This window comes from Phoca vitulina, unplaced genomic scaffold (assembly GCF_004348235.1).
Source record: "Phoca vitulina isolate PV1807 unplaced genomic scaffold, GSC_HSeal_1.0 scaffold43, whole genome shotgun sequence".
Lineage (NCBI taxonomy): Eukaryota > Metazoa > Chordata > Mammalia > Carnivora > Phocidae > Phoca > Phoca vitulina.
In genome coordinates, this window is record NW_022589746.1 from 12,639,142 (window position 1) to 12,660,678 (window position 21,537).

General features: G+C 43.2%; 1 protein-coding gene across 2 annotated transcripts in view; it reads left to right on the forward strand.

Moving 5' to 3' along the window:
- PRKG1 (protein kinase cGMP-dependent 1) overlaps nucleotides 1-21,537 on the forward strand; it is a 1,214,718-nt gene that overhangs the window by 74,911 nt on the left and 1,118,270 nt on the right. The window contains exon 1 of one of the 2 annotated variants that reach the window (XM_032430421.1): nucleotides 9,856-10,486. The exons of the other annotated variant lie outside the window; for it this stretch is intronic. Coding sequence (XP_032286312.1) covers nucleotides 10,176-10,486 — 311 coding nt within the window. The 5' untranslated portion in view covers nucleotides 9,856-10,175. Of the gene's footprint in view, nucleotides 1-9,855; nucleotides 10,487-21,537 lie in introns of those variants that run through there. 2 annotated transcript variants of the gene reach the window in all.

Below are 21,537 nucleotides of genomic sequence, written 5' to 3' on the forward strand. Positions count from 1 at the left end.
TCAAACCTGTGTTCATTCAAGGGTTAACTGTGTGTGTGTGTGTGTGTGTGTGTGTATACACATATATATACACACATATATATACCCCATATAACAACCCCTCCCCACACACATCTCTACTGTATACACTTCATGGGTGCACGCCCATATTATAGTTTCAAAGGTTTTGCCTATGGTGATTGTTCTAAGTGGTTAGGCCCACCTTTGAGGCACCTGTTCAAGGGCAACGGATACCACAAACATTTCCAGGAAGAACATAGGAAATCGGTGCTATTTAAAAAGCAGACAAACATGTGACCTGCCTAAGACCCATGATACAGGGTAGCTGCGCCTTGGGTGGTCATACTGAAGTTTGAGGCTTAGGACACATGTATTTCCAAGTGACACCCACGTGGGGGGATGTCCGTCTCTGTATTGTGCCAATGGATATTTAGTTCAGTTTGATGGTTTAATCTCTTGATGGAGAAAAGGTGGAAAGGGACCTGTTTTCTGTTTATTGGCTGTGCTGTGTTGTAGATACTAGATAAATATTTCTCAAATTCATTCATTTAGTCAGTGCAATGGATAAATATATAGGGAGGGCTTATTTGTTCTAGGTGTTGGTGGATGAAGTAGACGTAGTTCCTTGTTTCCTTGGAGTTTGCAGCCTAATGATAAGATAGCTATTTAACAAATATCCTTGAAAATGATATATAATTATAAATTGTAAGTTCTATTACAAGGGAAAATATCATGGGGATGATTCAGAAGAATTAGCAGAGGAAGTGATATTTTAGGAGAGAAGAGAAGAATGAGTTCATTGAGTTAATGACTCAAATGATGGAACTGCTGATTGGGAGGTGGTGGGGTTTAGATTTTAGGGTCATGAAAGGGGTTGGATGAAGGATTTCAAAGGCAGAAAGAGAATCACCAGTAGAAAAGCTGTGAAATGTTAAAATGAAATTGCTTGGTGCCTGGACATTATAAGAACTAAAAGGTCAGTATAACACTTACGTGATTAATTATTAATCAATTGCTCTCCTGATCTCAGTCCCATTGTAATTTTTCCTTGACCGTTTTCCTAGCCTGAGCACCAATCCAGTGGCCCACCCTAATTTTAAAGAGAGAAGATGTGATTGTGGGTCAAATGGCGAGCCTCATCCTTCCTGTGAGCACCAAATTTGTCATGTTCTCTGGTTTTCTGTCATGTCGTCAGCCCTGGTCAGAGACTGGGTGAATTGTGACTTTCAAGGGGAGATGCTGATGGTTGGCAGTCCCATCGGTGGGATCAGGACTGTGTGTTCTGATCCTGCTGCATATGTAGATACCGATGAGGGATTCACAGATGGGGAGGCTGCTTGTAGCTTTCCATAAGTTGCCTAATTTACCTTTAAACATTCACTATCATAGGGGTGCCTGGGTGGCTCAGTCGGTTAAACATCTGCCTTCTGCTCAGGTCATGATCCCAGGGTCCTGGGATCCAGCCCCGCATCAGGCTCCCCGCTGCAGGGAGTCTGCTTCTCCCTCTCCTTCTGTCCCTCCCCCTGCTCCTGTTCTCTTGCTCTCCCTCTATCTCAAATAAATAAGTAAAATCTTAAAAAAAAAAAAATTCACTATCAAAAATACTCAGGTTCAACACTTAAAGTATTAGATGAAAGAAAGTCTAGTTGTTTGAATCAACTGTGTATATTTACTATATATTTATTTTGGAGATTGATAATATATATTGGAAATTTGGAAGTTACATGAAATAATGCAGAAAGAAATCTGCTTTACCAAACTTTTCTCAGTGTTTCCCAAGCATTTTTGACTGTGGGGAAACCCCCACCCCCTTTTTTTAAGGAACTAGTGCTCTTTAGTTCACACTTGGAGGAAACACCACATTATAGTATCCACTTGACTGGTGAGAGCTCTCAATTAGAGTTACGGGCTTGCTAGCAAGGCTGTTCACTGACCACTGAGTTTAGCCATTCCACCAGCTGTTACCATATGCTGCTTCTTGTGTTTTCTTCATTAATTATTCTGATTTCTCACAATTGGATATTCCCTGGTTGCAGAATATGAAAGTCATGTAATATGTTAAAAATTTGCTATGTAGGTAGATTGGTGATTAAAAGAACATATCCTGAGAATGTGTAAGTACAAAATTATTTTTAGGAAAATACTAATGTAATAAGATTTTAAATGCTGTATGTTTCAATGCATTTTGAAATATGTCTTTACTGTGTGAAAATTCTTAAGAGTACTCCATTGGGAAATATTAAATGAACAAAATCATCTTTTGGCATATTCTGAAGTTTTTATACCTTAAAAATGTCTCCAATGGTCTAAGACCGATTACAGGATTTCAGGGATTCAAACAAGTATCACCATCTATATTTTGAAAGTTCTATGTTAGGTTTAAGGTGTTACCTTTTAATTTGTACGAATGGGAGATAAATTTTCTCTGTCTTGGTAATGATGACTTTTGTATCACAAAGACTTTTAAAACCCTGTGATGGGAGGAGACCTGAGCTGCTGTGTCTGAAAAATGAAAAAGTAAGCGAGGTGGTTTACTCTATTTCCCCTGGTATATCCACCTCACGTGCTCACCTCACTCTGACATAAATGAGGGTTGATTAGGAGGGTGTGGTTTATATTTCACACCTCTGGCATATGCCTGACTTTGAAGCATTGTGCAAATGTATACACACACACGCAGACACACACACGCACACACACACACACACAAACACACACACACACACACACACACACACACACCCCTGCACGTCATGTCACGTACATCTCCATGGAACAAGTTCCTTACGGTTTCAGTATAAGGAGAGGCATAATAGAACTAATTAGATATTTTAAAGACCTTTTGATATATTTTGTTTTCTGCACAAATTAAAGTGTTCTCAATTGGCCTTAACAACTATCACCTATGAAGAGATAGGTGGGATTTTCATGTGAACTGAATCAGGCTTCAGTGTGCACTAATCATAAAGCACAAAGTGAAAAAAATAGCATAACTTTAAGAACAGGATGCTGGGAATGGGCATAATTGGGTTCTAAACTTGCTTCTGTCTTGGGTGAGTCATTTGACTTCCTTGGCCTTTAAATTTCCTTAAATTTAGAATTAGGATGTTGAATTACATAATCTCAGTGGTACATTTCATCTACAATTCTGTGATATCCATTATGAGTAAAAAATAAGGACGTTTTTGCTGCCTTTTTTTTTTTTTTTTTTTTTTGGCTGCAGGTGGGAAAGGGTGACATGTCCATCCCAGGCAAGTGCTAACAGTCTTTTAGTTCTCTGTATTTTGTGAGTGCTGATGATAGAGGCAGAAAGTAACTAAATTAAATAATGGAGTGCATGAAGAAATGCTGTGATATCAGGTAAGTTTCAGTGCTGTGACTGCTAAGAGAATGTTACTTGCTGTGTAAGAATAGAGGGTCTGACCAGTGGAAACTGCAAAGTGAAAATAAGCAATTTCCACCAAGTTCTCTATGTTCCTAACAGCAGCAATTGCTTTTAACATTCCACAAATAAATGTTTTGAAGATTTCCCTGTCATTTTTTCCACTTAAAATTGTGTATTCAACATAGATGCTTTTCTAAGAAGGATAGATGGTTAGAATTTTGGCTGTACTGTATTCTATGGAAAACTTAGATGAATTTTCCATAATAGCTCCCCAAATTAACTTTGATATTTGAGTAAAAACATTCTTACATAATGCAGTGACTCAAGACAGACACTGAATATTCTGCCTAATACCAAAAAAGGGTAAAAAAAGGTCTCTATTTGATATTTATTTATATGGGGCATTCTTACCTACCAGATCAAATGCCTGTGCTTTGTGCTTTGAAAAATGATTTTTAAAAAATACAGTCTGGACCAGGGAGAAATTAACCGAGTCTTTTAAATAAAATGTGCACTGGGCAAGGTGACTGGTAATTTTACAGTTGGTTACAAATGCATAGTGAAAATATGTGTCTCCTGGGCCCCAACTTGGGTTTCTCTTCTTGAGCCATGGGTAATGCCTTCATAAACATCAGGTCCTATGTCTTGACCCTAGAATGACATCCATTTGCTTTACCAGCCTACCACTTCATTTGCCTATCATTAAAGATGGATTTCTGGATTTCCATCTCATGATGATTATATAAAAGTCACAATATCAAGAGTTTTCTGAATTTGAAGTTAGGTGCTATTTACTTGGCCATTAAATTCATGAGGATGAAGATCTCTGGATGCTTTCCTACTAAGTATTTTTGCTCTTGCCTGCAACTTCCCCTGTCCTCCAGATCGCTGACATTCTCACAGGGCAAACAAATGCCTTGTTATCTTTCTGTTGCCTCATCTGTTCATTTGACTCACCGATAAAAGCCCAGTTCACTCAAACTTCTATTTTATTATCTTTCTTACATCTTCAGTACTTTCTCACTTCACCAATTTTAGTAAGTTCACTAGCAAAATGTAGTTTTAGTTTTTACTTTCAATTTTGATTACAAAACATGTGGGTTGAAAATGGCCGAGTTTTATTCGCTATTAAATGCAATTTAAAATAAGAGCAGCAACCGAAAGTCATTGATTTCAGAGCTGTTCTTCTATAAGCTACATGATATCAAATATGCTCTCAAATATGATATCAAAATGCAAAATTACATTCTCAAATATTTTTGACTATCTTGTGGAGAATACTGATGCATTAACTTACGAAATGATGTGCATTTATATATGAGATTAATCACTGAAATAGGACTGAGAAAATAAATTTATTAGTCAAACAGGAGAGATATTACAATGTTGCATACTCATGTATACATTCACTGGGCTTAAAATGTAGCAAAATAATATTTCGTGAATAAAATCTTTTAAATTCCATTTTATGCATTTTAAAATTCTCCATTCATGAAAAAAAATATGGAAACCCAAATTCCATTCTCCTTAAAAACATTTCATTTCTTCCATTATTTGGAAACATTATTTGGAAATGGGCAGCTTCCTGAAGAGTCCAGAGAAGTGTTCTTTTTGGCAGACAGTGCATGGGTTTTCATGAACAGTACTTCAGGCTCTGTAATAACATGCCATCCTTTTAAGCTGTGGAATATAAGAATTCATTTCAACTGATATTAGGCATGACACTAATTCGGTATTAAACTCTAAGTACATTAGCAATTATGGTACAATGCACTATTACTTTCCAAATCTCTGCAGTAAGTTTTTCATCATTAATGGTTTATGTTTTTTTTTCTTTTCCATGAAGAACATATCATGCACACAAGTTTAACTTCAACAAGCCAAACCATTAGAATTTTTACTTATATCCATTTAAATATGGATTCCTGATGACTGAATCCACCACCAAATATAGTCATAAGAATAATCTAATTCTGTAAGAGTTAATCAAATAGCAGGTGCTTTACTTATTGTGCTTTATCCATAGAAAGCCCATATGTCTGAAGTCCAGATTTTTATAAAAACAGTAAACCAAAAGGAGAACCTAAAGTCTCTAATTTATCAAAGTGCAATTAAAATTCTATCATCTGACTCATGCCCTTATAGCCCAAAGACAGTTTCTGTGGTATCTTCTTATGCATTGAAATAGGATGATTGTTTCCTTAAAACATATTGACACAAACAAATGTGTAAGTGGGTTTGTAATGTGCCTAAGTTTGACTTTTCTATCTGTAACTTCGAAGGCAAAATTTGAAAATATTGATAAAGTAAGGAGGTCCAGCAATCCTGAATTAAATAGGGTGACCAACTGTCCTGGTTGGTCCAGGACCAAGGGGTACCTAGGACTTCAGCTTTAAAACCGGGATAGTCCTAAGCAATTTTAGTATTAAAACCAGGACAATCCCAGATAGATGGGTGCAAGTTAGTCACCTTCAACAGGAACGAAATGGTGCTGGAGTGAAGACAATTTTAGGAAGAAGAACTTCTAAAAGTTCTCTTTCCGGCTCTTTCAGAATTTTCCAAATTTTTCCTCTTTCCACCTCCCCAAGTCAGGCTAAAAATGCTAAGGATATTCTTCTCTCTCTGGATCGAGAGTCAAGACCTTAACAACAGTTCGAAGTCCTGCAGAAGATAATGAGGGGCAGGGAGTCAGAGGTTGAACTCTGTATCCCATGGTCTGGATTTGAATCCAGGCTTTGCCATCCGTTAGGTGGGTGATACCCTGCCTCCAATTTTTTCAAATGTAAGTGGAAGTAATAATAAAGACTGCCTGGTGGGGTTGCATTAAACAGTGCCCATTGTGCATTAAGAGTTCAAGGAAGTGGGGCGCCTGGGTGGCTCAGTCGTTAAGCGTCTGCCTTCGGCTCAGGTCATGATCCCAGGGTCCTGGGATCGAGCCCCGCATCAGGCTCCCTGCTCAGTGGAAAGCCTGCTTCTCCCTCTCCCACTCCCCCTGCTTGTGTTCTCTCTCTCGCTGTGTCTCTCTCTGTCAGATAAATAAATAAAATCTTTAAAAAAAAAAAAAAGAGTTCAAGGAAGTTATTTTTATTGTGGCCTTGATGAAGATTAGCAATTTAGAGCATGCCAGCATGTCTACTGGTAATGGTCACTTTCCTGTTTCTTAGAGGTACTTGTTAGCTGCAGCAGTTTTCTATAAGGGGTGGCTTCCATCACCTAAAAAGCTCAGCTGTGTTTTGTTTGTTTCTACTCAAGATATGTACATGAAATGGCAGAAGAAAATTTCATACTTAGGACTCTTCCGGGAAATGTGGCATCAGTGGAATGGACACTTGGATGAGTGTCCTTTTGAGGCTAATTATGGTTTTCGTGAAGGATGATAAATTCTACAGACTTTATTTTCTTAAGAGCCACTATGAAGCTGCGTTATTGAATGCCTCCTTAAATGGTTGTGAGATTGAATCAGGAAGGCATGATACAATGTATTCTTAGTCATGAGGGATGGGTGCAAAATTGAAGCGCATCAATATGCCAAGGTGGGTCTGGCTACTGGTAGAACTTTGCTCCTCTTAGGGCGGGGACAAAGAGAGACCAGCTAAAGAGCCAGTTGTGAGTTGACTATGGAATTCTAGAGTATGAACTCAGTTCCTTCAGCATTGCATTGCTCTGTGTTTTAGCATCTACCATGGAGACCTCACCCCATGATATAGGCAGTGGGAGAGCTCGGTAGATCCCACTCCACTCCATTTCAGGTTTGTGTATTCACTTCCTAGTAAGCAGAAAGTAGACTTGTGCCAGATCTCTGATCTTATAGTTTAGCCAACTTAACTTACCATGGGACACATAGTACATTTGTCTGTTGAAATGTAACTACGGGACTTTGATTTTTCACATAAAATTTATTTCCAGCATTTACCAAGTACAATACAAAAGATGTTTAAAAAAAAGATTGGGATCACTCAAAAGGTTGAGATGGAAAACCAGGCCCCTTAAGATCTAAACAACCAGTCAAGAACATCATTGCAAAACTTACTTACAATATTTACTTTGACCTCAAGAATGGAAAAGTCGAGAATTCTGGATTTTGCGTATGTAATTATAAAGTGAGGGGGGAATTAAATTATTCTTTTCATAGTATAGGCTAATATAACCTGATACATCCTTATACCTTGAATACTTTTTAAAAGTGTAAGTCAGTTGTAACAGTCTTATGTTTTGGCCATTTTACTTTCTTTGCATGTGTTATAACAGACTTCTGACTCTCAAGATAGACAGGCTTTCTACAAATGAAGAATCTTCTCTACTTTGTGCTGCCCAAAGACATTAAGTGACTCCATTTAAGCCTCAAATGAACCTTAAAACATAACCCTGCTTAGCAACTGTCTAGAGATATCCCCTGTACATTGCTTCTATTTCTAGACATAAACTCTTGGCCTCAAGGACCCCTATATAGATCTATAGGAAAAAAGGCATTTAGTTTTAAACATTTTCCCATGGAAGAGTCCCCATAGGTTAAATAAAGTAAGAACTTGGCCTTTTGCCTGGGACAAGGAAATTGTCACAGAAGCTCTCTTTTAGGATAGAGTCAGTTATACAAAGCCACAGACCTTCTGCTTGATTTAGTTTTAGTTAAAAAAAACAATTCAGAACTATTTCACTGATGTCAGTATTTGTAAGTTACTCATGGTCTGTTCATTATCAATGAAGCTGTTTCAAGGATTATCTACTTTATGTATTACATTCTGAAATAAATGCATTTCTGAAAATGTCTGTGTTGGAAAGCAGAAAAATTAAGTGTCTTACATCACCTGTGCTAAGAGCATTAGATCATGACCTGAGTGGAAGAATGTTTAGGATTGTACATCCTTTGTCATGCACACCTCTAATTACAAACAGATGCACTTTTTTTTTTTTTTTAAAGATTTTATTTATTTGACAGAGAGAGAGAGACAGCGAGAGAGGGAACACAAGCAGGGGGAGTGGGAGAGGGAGAAGCAGACTCCCCTGCTGAGCAGGGAGCCCCATGCAGGGCTCCATCCCAGGACCCTGAGATCATGACCTGAGCGGAAGGCAGACGCCTAACAACTGAGCCACCCAGGCGCCCCAACAGATTACACCTTGAATCAAAAAGTTGGTTAATGTGCCATTGGCTAGTTGGGTTTTTATTTTTTTCCCTTTCTTCTCTTAGCTCAGATAGAAAAAGTTGTGTATTCAAAAGTAAAAGCAATTTTTTTTTTTTGGAGACTGATATGTTCATTCTTGGCTAAGTTTAGTTTCCAGGGAATAGTTCTGGATTGCAATTCGATTTTAATGTATTTTCTGTCGACTTTTAGTGTTAAGAAATGGCCAAATAGAGCACTGGTTTATAACACTGAGTGCTCAGGAATAGTAATTAGGGGCCTGCTAATAAAGGTGCTATAAAGTTGGATGAGTTGGTGAAGATTTAGCTAAATATTAGGAATTTAGGTGAGTAGTAAGTAAACATTTGTGGATTCTAAACATGTGTTCAGATGATGGGAGAATCCCCCTTCCACAGAAGAGATGCAACCTAGTTGTCATCATTTTAGGAAAGACTAAGTGGGCGGGGATGAGGGGGATGGGTAGAGGTGGGGTGATATAGCACAATTTTCTGCAACCCATCTGAGTTCCCCCTTCTCCTCATGATCCCTCCTATTCACAGTTTGTGTCTTGCCATTCAAGTGTAAGGAGACCTTTCTAACAGCTTGGTTGTCACAGAGGGAATATTTTTAAAGATACAGTTCAATTTCAGGATGGACTTTTTGGAGCTCGGCACGGATTTCCCACCCCCCTCCACCCCCTCCTGTCCCCCACCCCAAGTTAAGCAAATGGAAGACGCGAGGCCCAGCCAGAAACTCTTCCGAAGACACTAGCTCAGGTGGGAGGGAGAGCTGAGCGGCCTTCTCGGGCCCAGACCTGAAAAGAGTTCCTTCGTGTGAGTTTGGCAGGGGCGGGAGAGAGCCGCCCCACTTGGGGAGAGGAGCCAGAAGCCCCGCCCCCTTCGCCCCTTCCCCAAAGGCACCTGCGCGTCAGGGAGCCCCCCCCGCCCCCCCGGGGCACGGGCTTCTATGCGGCGGGAGGCAAGTTTCTTCTCCAGCCACCTGTGCGAGGCGCTCCCCGTGGGAAGGGTGGCGTGAGCGAGGGGAGAGCGCGGCCACGCAGCTCGGGAGCCTCTGCTGGGGAGGCCGGCGGCCAGAACACCTCCGGACCCCGGAGCTTTTCGGATGCCGAGCCCGCCCGGCCCGAGGACGCGGCCGGGACCGTAGCCCAGCGGCCTCGAGGCCGGGGTGCCGGGGTGGCGGGGAGGGGTGGGGGGGGCGGGTGCCCCGGCTGGCGCCTCCCCGGTCTGCGCGGGGTCCTCCCCAGCGTCTCCCCCACCTCCCCCACCCCGAAGTGGCGCGCCCGCCCGCTCCGCCCCGCCGCGCGGCTTATCAGGCGCCCCAGGCGTAGCGCCCGCTTCCTCCGGCGCCCGCCGCCCTGCGCCCGCCTCCGGCCCTGCGCTCGCCGCGCCTCGGCTCAGTCCCGGCTTGGACCTGCTGTCTCGCGGGCCCCGCGCTCAGCCTCTCCGGCGGCCCGGGAAGTGGGAGCTGCACGGAAAGTCGGCGCCGGAGCGGCGGACTGGGCATGCTCAGAAGCCAGGGCTGGCTCTGGGCTCGAGTAGGAAGCGTCTGCACTCGGGAGGCAGCGGCGACTTTGGGGAAAGTTGCCCGGAGAGGGGAGCAAGCCCCAAGGCGCGCGGCAGCGGCGGGCAGGCGCCCCGGCGGCCCGGAGGAGCATGGGCACCCTGCGGGATTTACAGTACGCGCTCCAGGAGAAGATCGAGGAGCTGAGGCAGCGGGATGCCCTCATCGACGAGCTGGAGCTGGAGTTGGATCAGAAGGACGAACTGATCCAGAAGCTGCAGAACGAGCTGGACAAGTACCGCTCGGTGATCCGGCCGGCCACCCAGCAGGCGCAGAAGCAGAGCGCCGGCACCTTGCAGGGCGAGCCGCGCACCAAGCGGCAGGCGATCTCCGCCGAGCCCACCGCCTTCGACCTCCAGGATCTCAGCCATGTGACCCTGCCCTTCTACCCCAAGAGCCCACAGTAAGCAGGGGTGCGGCGCCGGGTCCGCGCGGCGCCCTGTCGGTGGGGAGCTGCGGGTCTCTGTCTTGTGTGTCGGCCCCCGCCCCTCGCGCTTGCCATGTCTGTCCTCATCCTCAGAGATGTTGCATTCTAACGGGCACTTCTCGCGCGCTGTGCACGTTTCTCAGAGCCACACTCGCTGCACCTACGTTTGCCTTCCGTGTCTTTGTCAGATATCAAGCTATTTTTTAAAAATAGACATACACATTCGTATATGCCACCCACCGCACATAGTTTGAACGCGCCCCAGGTGTGTGTCCGGCCGTGTGTGTGTGTGCGCGCGCGCGTGTGAGTGAGTGAGTATGAGAAGAGGAATAAAAAGCCCCATCTCCCAAATGCCCTGGCAGACCTGCCCAGCCGGAAAATCCTAAATGCAGGCTCATCAGACTTGAAATGAAATGCGTCTGATACCACCCTTACTTTCTCTGCTTTGGTGGCTCTCCGGGATTTCTCGCCGGTACCCCTCAAACCTGAATGTGCTGTCATCATCAAAGTGTCAAAAATAAGCAAATACGCATAGAAAAGGGAAGATTTTTTTTTGATTTCCTGAATTGGATGGCATTTACAGCCCGCAAATGGAAGCCCAGTCTGTTGATTTTTTTAAAAAAAATATTTTTTCATACCATCCGAGGGAGAATGTTGCTTGTTTTCCTTAAGGAATTTGCATAATGTTACCAGTGAGGTGCCTCCGACTATCAAGAGGGTTGCATGTTTCCAGGGTCAAGCCTGAGAAGTACACTTACCTGTATTGACAATGTGAACACATTGTTTGCCTTACTCCTGGCTTCTGATGCAACCACTCTGGTATCCTTCTTGCATTTAGAGAACTATGTTCTGATGTCAGTGGGCTTCATAACTTGGGTAGGAAAATTGAATCCAACTTGTTATACACCTCTCAACGCAGAGACCTTATGGAGAGTAGAGTGGCAGGAACAGGAGATCAATATAGAGTGAGGGAAAGCACCCAAAGGAATGGTATTTTTAATTAATAGGTAATGACATAATTGATAAAATGAAAGATTTTGCTACTCTATTCCCAACTACATCACACTGGCTGGATGACACGTGTTACATAATAATGCAAGCCCCCTTGGAACCCTGTACTTCACAGACACAAGAAATTAATATAAGGAGAAAGGGCAAATACATGATTGTCTCCATTTGTATTTGTCGGATTTTGGGGAGCTTTTGAGCACGTACTGATTATACTTTTGAAAACTTAAGAGTTATACCTACATCTGTTGGTTCCCATACAGCTTCTGCTGTTCCTCATGCAGGCTTAGCTTAAGACGGAGTTTGTGTTCTCCCAGAGTGTGGGGAAGAAACTGTGAGAATAAACATTTCAGAGATTCTGACCTCAGCAAGTTGCCCCAATCAGTAGACTTAGATTTGCCTTAGGAACCTGAATGATTCGCATCTACTTCAACTTTCTCTGGTAAATTAATTTGCAGTCCCAACATGCTTGCCTGTTTTAGCTAATGAGGTACATGGCCATCTCTCCTGGGCCAAGTTTTGCATAATGAAAAAATAACTCAAAGACAGCTCTCTGCATTTTTAAGCACTGCATAGGATCTCATTTTAGTATCTGCAGGACTCTGGAGTAACACAGAGAAAACTCTGCTTTTATAAAAAGTCCATTTTAATAGGTTTTATAATGAAGCATGATCAAGCCAGCTGATAACTCCAGTTAAACATTGGCTCAGAGAAGATCTGAAGGAATCTAGGCAGTAGGGAATGAGCTGTAGGAATGGGGTAAGTTGTAGAAATCTCTTAGTGCTCAACATGTAGAACAACTAGATTTTTTTTTTTCCCATGGTGGAAAATGAAATTAGCGTGGCAAATAATTCACACCATTCTGTTATAATAAACATTTTATCTATGGAACAATGCTGTGCGTTCTGATATTTATTTAATAACGTGCTTTAAAGAAATCAGCTGTTTAAGGTATCACCATGATGGTTTTGGTGATTCTGAAAGATTATATTGAAGAAAAGGATAGAATGTCTTCCAAGCTTAAATAATTTTGGAAAAACATCTGTTCTTTTTTCACACTTACATAAAGAAAACTAGAATAAAATTGGCTTAAGTGGTAGAGTGTACCTTTCTTGAAAGAGAAGTTACGTTGTATGCAAAATGATTATACCTTATGTCATTTGAATGATTGTGCAAGATAGCTCTACAAGGAATTAGGAAAACTTGCCAAACCAAAGAAGACTTGCTCGAATTTCAATTTATTTCACTTTGAGTAATCTGATGATACAGGCTGACTGGCAACAAGTGTTTATGTCTTTATATTTCGCTTTTAGTGCAACTTATATATAGTCCTCTTTCTTAAACTCACACACAGATCATTGTGAGTTCAAGTTAAAAGGAAACCACCTGAATAGCCTCAAATGGATTTCAAATTCACTTTCCTGTGAATTTTCTGTTCCCTTTTCACTAGATGTAGGTAACTGCCCAGCTAAGGTTCTGTTCAGTTATCTGATATATACAAATATGGTTACGTTTTGCTTACTGAGATTGCCCTCTGAGGATTATAATTTTGAAAAACTTATTTTAATGATTTTTGATCATTTAAAAATATTGTAAAATGTAAATTATTAACTTAAATCATATTTAACATTTTTGATTTGGAATTTTCCCTGTAAACTGGGAATGGGAGGCAATGCTTTGTCAGAGCCAGGGAGCTCCTGCTTAACGTGCGTGTGTGTGTGTGTGTGTGTGTGTGTGTGTGTGTGTTTTGGAGGACTGGGGGGTGTTTTTGTTTCTTTCACATCTGTATAGAAATAGTCCTTAAGTCCTTCCTCTGTTAGGAATGTGAAGCAAAGAACTGATGTAGAAGTTGGTACTATATTCCATTACTACCACATAACTACTTGAGAATGTAAAACTATTAGGCCATATGTTTTGAAATAAATTGAACAAATCACCCCTTAAAAATGAAAAAAAAATATAAAAATATCCATTTTATGAGATCGGATAGTCTGTTGGCTATGTATACAGGATGGTTCTTATGGACTTTTAAAGTAATTTTATTTCATGATACTTCGTTCCTGAAAACTCTGTAACAGGTCAGAACATTTAGTCTTTGGTATTTTGATCTAAACCCTTTACCTGTTGTAAATATTCTCAAATCCTTTCCATTTTGCTGTCCCAGGGTTACATGTCATTTCACTTGGGCTGTATAGACTTAAGTTCCTATAAAAAGTTGTGTCTCTGAATTTTTGTTCAGCTGGTGCTTTTCACCCCAGAGGTAGCTGAATTTCAGAGAACAATATGTTTTGTAATGTTTCACTCTTTGGCTGTGAAATATTTTGGCAGAGCTGAGGGCAAAAAGAAATGGATTTTCTTATTTTTAGGAAGGCATTAATTTTAACAAGCTCTTACATGATCTTTTAAACCTGGACACAAGTACATCTCTAGAGAAACAGTATCTTCCTAAAGACTGTATGTTAAATTTTATAGGAAAGTTGAGAGAATTCTAGAATTTTGGTATAATCATAGATGGTTAGAATATTAAAACAGATTTATTCAGAAGGAGCAATTACATTCCAGATGGGCCCTGCAGTTCAGTTGAATACTTTTATGGGATGTCTGCCATGTGCAGCTATCTTGAGGGGTTAGAGGTGTGAGAGACGAGGCCCTGCATCGAGGAGTTCATGCTACACAAATAAGTATTCTAGAAAGTAGAGTTAAGTTCAATCGCAGAGGAGATGCCTAAGAAAGTTGGGAGAATAGAATCGCGCCCCTTTAATTTCATGGTATCGGGATGTCAGGTGGACATCCAGGCATTTGAGGGGCTGCCTGACCTAGGCAGGTGCTCAGGGGATGGGAGGGGCGCGGTGGGGATGTACAGGACCATCTGGTGGACAGGACACACGGGACCATGACAGCAACTAGTGGTGGCACCAGAACGCCGTAGTGGGAGTTGAGGAAAAGCAAGCTTAGGTCGCAGAGAATGCAAACCTCTAAGTAGGCAAGAGGGCGTTTCGGCTCGTGTTTGGAACACTCCGGGCTCGTGTGTGCACATGCGCGCGCTGTGCAGCCGCCCTCACTGAGCACCCAGTGTTCCCCATCAGCAAAGCTCCGAATCTCAGAAAATCCCTTCAGCCCTGCACCTCCTACGAGCACAACCCTGATCAGAGCTGTAACCGGCCCCACTGGGTGAGAGCGTTTCAAGGAACCAAGCAGCAGACGGTTAAAACTCGCCAAGACACGGAGTCCCGCTCGGAAAGAAAACAACTTCCTTTCCCCCCTCGCTTCCGACTAGTCTCATCGAGAATCATCTTTCATGCCCCAGACCAGCACGGCAGATTGCTTACATAGCGAGGCCAGCGGGCCGGAGATGAGAATGGAGCCTGAAGTCGGTTTCGGAACTTCAGCTCCCTTGTTTTGGTGGAGGAGTTGAATTCCAACTTAACGCTGTCCTAATAGACTTTCCCATTGACTTTGCATCGATCCTTTGACACGACGGCCTGCGCATTAAAACTGAGGTCGTGGAAGCTTTCAGAAAGATGTCTGAGACCAGGTTGCTTAAAACCCGGTTCAGGGGTTTGGAAACACGGTGAAGTTGTGTGCCCCTGCACCGGGGTTTATGATGAAAACCCTGACAAGCCCTTAAACAGAGTGGCTCCGGAGGATGCCCGAGAATATCCATGGTCAGCTTCCTTGCTCTCCTGGGCCACATTTCCAGGCGCCTGCTGCGTAGTATTTCACTAAAGAGTTGGGCACACCATGTTTCTGTTGTTGCTGTTTGCAGGTTATAAGGCGTATGGACGCATTTGTTTCCCCCCGTCTGCTTAGCCGCGGAGGGGCTCCATGGTATCCTAGCAACCGGATTTGAACACCAGTCTGCTGTTTTTTCTGCCAGGTCTGCCAGAGGTGCCCTTGCCCATCCAGGGCCCCGGGGCCTCTGCTGGCCCTCAGACCCTCCGCCTCGAGCCCTCTCTGCTCGGGAGCGCAGGACAATGTGATCGATAAGCACGTGGGGGAAGCCGCAGTTACCAGTATGCTCCCCTACTTATTATGCAGTAACATCTGTGGCATTTAGAATCCTAATGTGAATGGTGGAGATGGCAGGGCTTGCCGCCTCTCCCCTGACAGCCCTCTCCATTTCCTTGCACCCAGTCCCCCAACACCAGCTCTCCCTGTACTCCTCGGCATCTCAGCATCTCCTTCACATTCACTCCTGGCGAAGTTAAATAGGCACAGCCCGTGTGAACTCCCGGAGTGTAATTGTGAGTGAGCGTGGAGGAATGTGTTCCCTCCAAAATGGTCCCGTAGGTCCTGTCTGTACACACAATGGCACAAAGACTGGGGCTGCAGGAAAACAGTGTTTAACAAGAGGGGGGGGGGCTCCTTGCATCCTCTCAAAAGGGTCTTGCATCTGAATGCGTTTTATAATCATGGTTATTACTAGGAACAAAGCAGGAGATTACAGTGGGAAGAAGAGAGGGGTGGGTGGGGGTGGGGTGCACAAAATGAGTATTTTGGGGAAGTGCTCAAGGGCCAGGCAAGATGCGTAAGGGAAGGGCGAGACAAGAGGAGCATGGTTAAAGCCGTACCATAGTTGTGGAGATGCTGGGAAGAAGTGATGGGTTTTGTGGGCCAGTAAATGGGCAGTGACTGGAACCGAACTGACAAGTAAGACAGCACTTTGTGGAGGAAGACAGCCGTAGGGAGGAGACGCCTGGACGGGAGGACATCGGAGGCTGACCTTCTCTGGGAGTGGGAGCCGTCCTGGGCTTGTGGCAGAGAACCATCAAGATGTTTCCCTTTAGACCAGTGCTCGGTTTGAATGCCTTGTATTGTCCCTTTGAAACATCCCTCGGTCTGGATTGCCAGGAGGCTTTGGGGGTGTTTGTGCAGGTCATAGTGCAGAAGAAAAGGATGAGGAGAACAAGTTTCACGGTTTCTGAAAAAAGCAGGTCAGAAGGGCAGTGACTGTCTCCATCACAGCGTCGACCATTTATGTAGCACTTACTCTGTCAGGCACTGCTCCCTGTGTTTTCCATAGATTGTCTCTGATCGCTCCAGCAGCCCTCGGAGGGAGACTCCAAATTATCCCCATTTCAATGCACTGAGGTACAGGTCATGAAGCTCAGAGAAGCTAAGACATGACTTGCCCAGGGTCACACGCTTTGTAAAAGGCTGAGCCTAAATTCCAACTCCAGAGCTGATTTCCCAACCACCAGGCTCTTCTGCTTCCCAAAGGGTTGTGAGGTTTAGGCAGTTGCGCCCAAACCCACTGAATAGCATATAGGCTGTTCTCAGGGGAGTGTCTGTTCACCGGTAATTAAATAGGAGGCAGAAGTACTTGGGAGAAGCGGAAAAATAAGAGGACAGTACTTCCCAAGGTGCACATTAGAATCATCTGGGGAACTCGAAAAAAATCCAATGCCTGGGTTTTACCCCAAGCCAGTTAAAGTAATAATGCCTGAGAGTGCAAGCCCCCGCCAGTATTTTTTAAAGATTTCTCCAGGTGGCTCCAATGTGAAGGACCAGGATACACTTCCCACTTAAAAGAGCTGACTGTTTCTATTGGTGGAAACCTTTAAGTCCTAGGGGCTTACAAACGCAGTAGATTTTTTTTTTCCCAATTTGTGGTTTATCCGCCCACACAAGTGATCATTACTTGACCTAGCTCGTTGGTTCTCTGACCTTGGCTGCATGTTAGAATCACCTGGAGAGCTTAAAAAAATATCTTTCCTGGGGAGGTGGGGTCCCCTCACGTCCAAGGATTCTGATTTAATTGCTCTGCGGTGGACATGAGGGATAGATATATTATTTTAGCTCCTGAGATGATTCTAATACGCAGCCGGTGTTGAGCACCTCCTCTGTAGTCCATTCAAACGTGGTTACTCCAGGTGACTCGAATTCCCATTCTTCGGGAAAGCGCTTTCCTGGGTCCACTTTGAGCAACCCAGATGCCCGGCTTGCCGTGGAGCCAGGCAGCTCCGGCTCCCATCTGCCCCCGGGCCTGCAGCCTCTGCACCTGTCAGTCTGTCAGTCCGCTGGTGCTCTCTGGGGTTACCTACCAGGACCCGGGCACACAAAAGTGGCAGCAGTTCCGCTCAAAAGGTAAGTGCGTTTCCTCTTTCCTGCCAGCCACGAGTCCTGGCCACTGTTCAAATATGACACACATTAAGATCAGCCATCATTCCAAGTGTGTTTTCACCCCCCGGGGGGCCACTGCGTCATTAAGCGGTAAGACTGTTTCCTTGGGTCCCAGATACTTCGGTGAAACGTTAAGTCTAAGAAGGTGAGACAATGATGAGCCCCTCGGAGGAGTAGCCCTGGGCTTGTAGCGCCTCTCCTTCTGGTATGTGATGTCTCTGCAGCCTGCTACAGTTTTTTTTCCCCGACAGATATTTTATCCTTTTAAGGCAAACAGCCTGTGCTCAGGCTGAGGAGTACTTTCCAAAGAGCCTTCAGAGAAAGCAGAGTGAACACATTCAAGCTCTCAGTCCCCTTTCCAGAATGTTTGGTTTGCGTGAGCAGATCTGGGCACTGCTGACAGACAGAGGAGAGGTCTGAAGTGACACCCACGATGTGTCCCTCCGGAAATGCTCCGGGGGGGGGGATGGGAATTCCTGCACCCGGGGGTCATAACCCCACTGCAGCCTGATTGCCAGCTCTTGGGGTCTCTTCGTGCCTTCTCTCCCCTTATGCTGTTGTTAAAAACTCTCAAGATGTTCCTAATTGTCTCTGATAGCTTATTTACATTTGCAATTTAATCGTCTTCCCAGGTGAGGATCAGCCAATATGGCACTTTATATAAGTGATGAAAATAGTTAATATAATTGCAAACACTTTTTGGTAAAAATAATCTTCTTAGAATGGGGGTTAGTGAGAAGCTTTCTTGTCCCCTTTCCCCCTCCTTCTAAAATATGAAAGCGTATTCAGCTGACAGCAGAAGTGCAGACTAGATGTAATAGGGCTGCCCAGAGGATTGGGGGCATGAATTTCGCAGGTGATTATGAATCCGAAATTCCTTATGAATCATAAGGAAAGTAAACACTTGCATTATGAATCCAGCTTCATGTCTTGCATTTGGTTATGGGGCCGGCCTAAATGGGGAGGATAAGAGGGAGTTAGCAACAATAAAGAAACACACACAAAAAGCATCTGTTCACTTACTGGGCTTAGCAGTTTGAAGCAGAATGGTGGGCAAGAGTTCCTGGGTGGGCACTGGGAAGATATCTGTGTTAGAGTTCTTCTGTTCCGAGAACAGAAGGAAGGATGGGTGTTAGTATAGAAAAAAAATCAGTGACGATTTAGTGTCCATGTATATGAATTGCACCCATGTCAAAAATAGAATGAGTTAATACTAAAAACCTTTGCCTCGCTAAAGATCATAAATGCTAATTAAACTTCACCAATGCCATTTCATTGACTTGTACTTAGAGATGTAGTGAGTTAGACCCTGCAAAGCAGAAGGTAAATAGCTGAAATTATTAATATGTGTCAAAAGTTGGTCTCCTAACGCTGGTGGCCTTCTACTGTTCGGTTTTATGTTCTCACTTCCAGATGATACCGGCTCTTTAGGAATAGCACTGTATTTCTTTGGACATGAAACAGTTATAGTGTCAGCCAGTCAGTTTAATTTGGTTAATTGTATTCAATGTCAGTGATGACAAGTACAACTGGGTTGAGCAAAATAATTTTGCTGTTTTCTGAAACAGTTGCATTATGGTAATATCAAGCTTTCAGCAGATCGGGGCCAAAGAATAATGAGATAACGTGAGGGAAAAACATTTCCTTTCTGGATCTACTGTATATCATCTTAGCGGTCTGACCCTATCAATAAATTATGGCTTTGCCTGTGCTTCTAAGTCTGGACTGAGAGGAAAGAAGAAGGGGTTGTCATGACAAGGAAGAAAAATGGGATTCTGAACGTTGTCCCCCTGGGGCTGTTGCTGCCGACGGATGGGAGGGTGGCTTGACCACACTCCTGCACCTGCAGGTGGCTGGCGATCACGTGGTACACAGAGGCCCAACTCCACACTCCCATGTTCATGAGACATACTTTGCTGAAATCACTGGTGACTGAGTAGCACATTTTATATTACGGTGAGGCTGAAAAGATGACCCTCTATTAGACTTGTACCAGTCTGACAGGATGTCTCCACTCCTTTACAGAGGAATATTAAACATCTGAATGTGACAGGTACCATTTTGCTCGGCCTGCAGTGGCGACTCATTATGTCAGTGGGAGGAGAGAAACAAGGAGAGGCCATTTGGTGATCCCCAGGGCGTCCACGGCCTGCACCAGCAAGCATGGTTCTCTCTGGGCATCGTGGTCTTCACGGGAGCTAATTGCTTCCCCACTTATTTAGGAACTGTTTGAAGATAGCAAAGCTTCAAAGAACAGGCCCACAGAAACTCAGATAAGTAAAAGTAGTTTCTGACTGGAAGACCCATTCAGTGAATCCCTCTTCATTTTGAGTAAAGGCATTGTATTTAAGAGAACTTTTCCACTTCTGAATTGTTAGAGGAACATCTTTTTTTTTTTTCTTTTTCTTTTCCATAGCGTATGGTACAGTACAAAATGAAAGAATTGCTCAAAGTTTCTAGCTATTCACTTAATATTCAACTTTATAAAAATGTAATACACAAGTCTGTCATTCATTTGTATGAATGGTGTTTCTTGTGAGAGATCTGAAAAGCTTTGGAATATTGTAAAAAAAAAAAAAAAAAGGAAGCAGAGACTTTTTTAAAAATAGTGGTAGCCTCGATCAGGAAACAGTCCTTTTTCTTTTTCTTCAAAATTTCACTTTAGACTTTTGGTTGTTCTTCATGAAAGGGAAAGATGACATGAAGAATTATCTGACTCTGCCTTCCAGATGTTTTAGCATTCCTTAGTTTGGAGACCTCCATTCTCTTGTGGGGACAAGGAGAGACAAGGACTACACCATTCCTGGCTCAGGGAGCACTGGATGGCACACAACTAAATGGACATTCCTTTGAAACAGTCCTCATGAAGAGGAATGGCGACTAACATAACAAGCCCACCGTCAACGGAGCATCTTTTATTAACTTCTTGCTACCTCTTTACATGCTTCATGAAGTCATCCAGCCTTGGCTTTTTCATAGCATTGCTGGAGACATTAAGATGTTCGCCTCCCCTTCTCTTTGAGTTTTGATGGGAAATACCTAGCCTAAAAAAAACACATTGTAGGTTTTTTTGATAGGCAACTGCGAAAAGAGTATGGTCTATGCCTTTTGAAATAATAACTACAGGAAAAACTTCCAGAAATGGAAAATTCAGGCACTTGGAAGCATCATCTATGTGTGTTTGAGAATTTGCTGACATGTTGCTGAATAATTATAAGGAGTTATTTCAGAAAATTCTGATATTTGAAGAGTACCCTATTTCCATCAAAACGTATATTCCATCTATAATATAATCATGCTTATTTTAAGCAATCCAGAAGTACCCTTGTGCACCCTTGGAAATGAAGCAATTAAAAGAGAACCAGGATTGAAATATTTTGGTGAAGATACCACCTCAAGATGTACAGAGAGGTGAATCAAATGGAATGCATCACTAGAACTTTCATCATAAAGTATAAGATGAAACATTGGTCATCACAGAGTAGCCTACCTTTCTCAGGTGACCCATTCTCTTCTCAGGTGGCTTCTCTTACCTTTTGCTACCACCACAGAAGTCTACACCCTCCACATCATCGATCAGCACAGGGCAGAGCTCTACCTTCTGGTTCCCTAAGTGTTACCATCAGGGTGATAAATGGAAACTAACCCAAGTATGCATTTATTTGTGTTGGCAAGAGTGGTATTCTCTGCCAGATGAATTTAGAGGTTATTAAATTATATCTAGGTGAACCCTTGCTAGTGGGTTTTCAAATCATCTATGGCAGGTTCTTCCCCTTCTCCCCCCTTCTTGACTTCCAATTCTGTATTTCTAACTGCTGTTTGTGGTTCAGTGCATTGCTTATCATCATAAAGGGGAAAACTTTTGTTGCTCAAACTAGGCTCACTTTTTCCCCCCT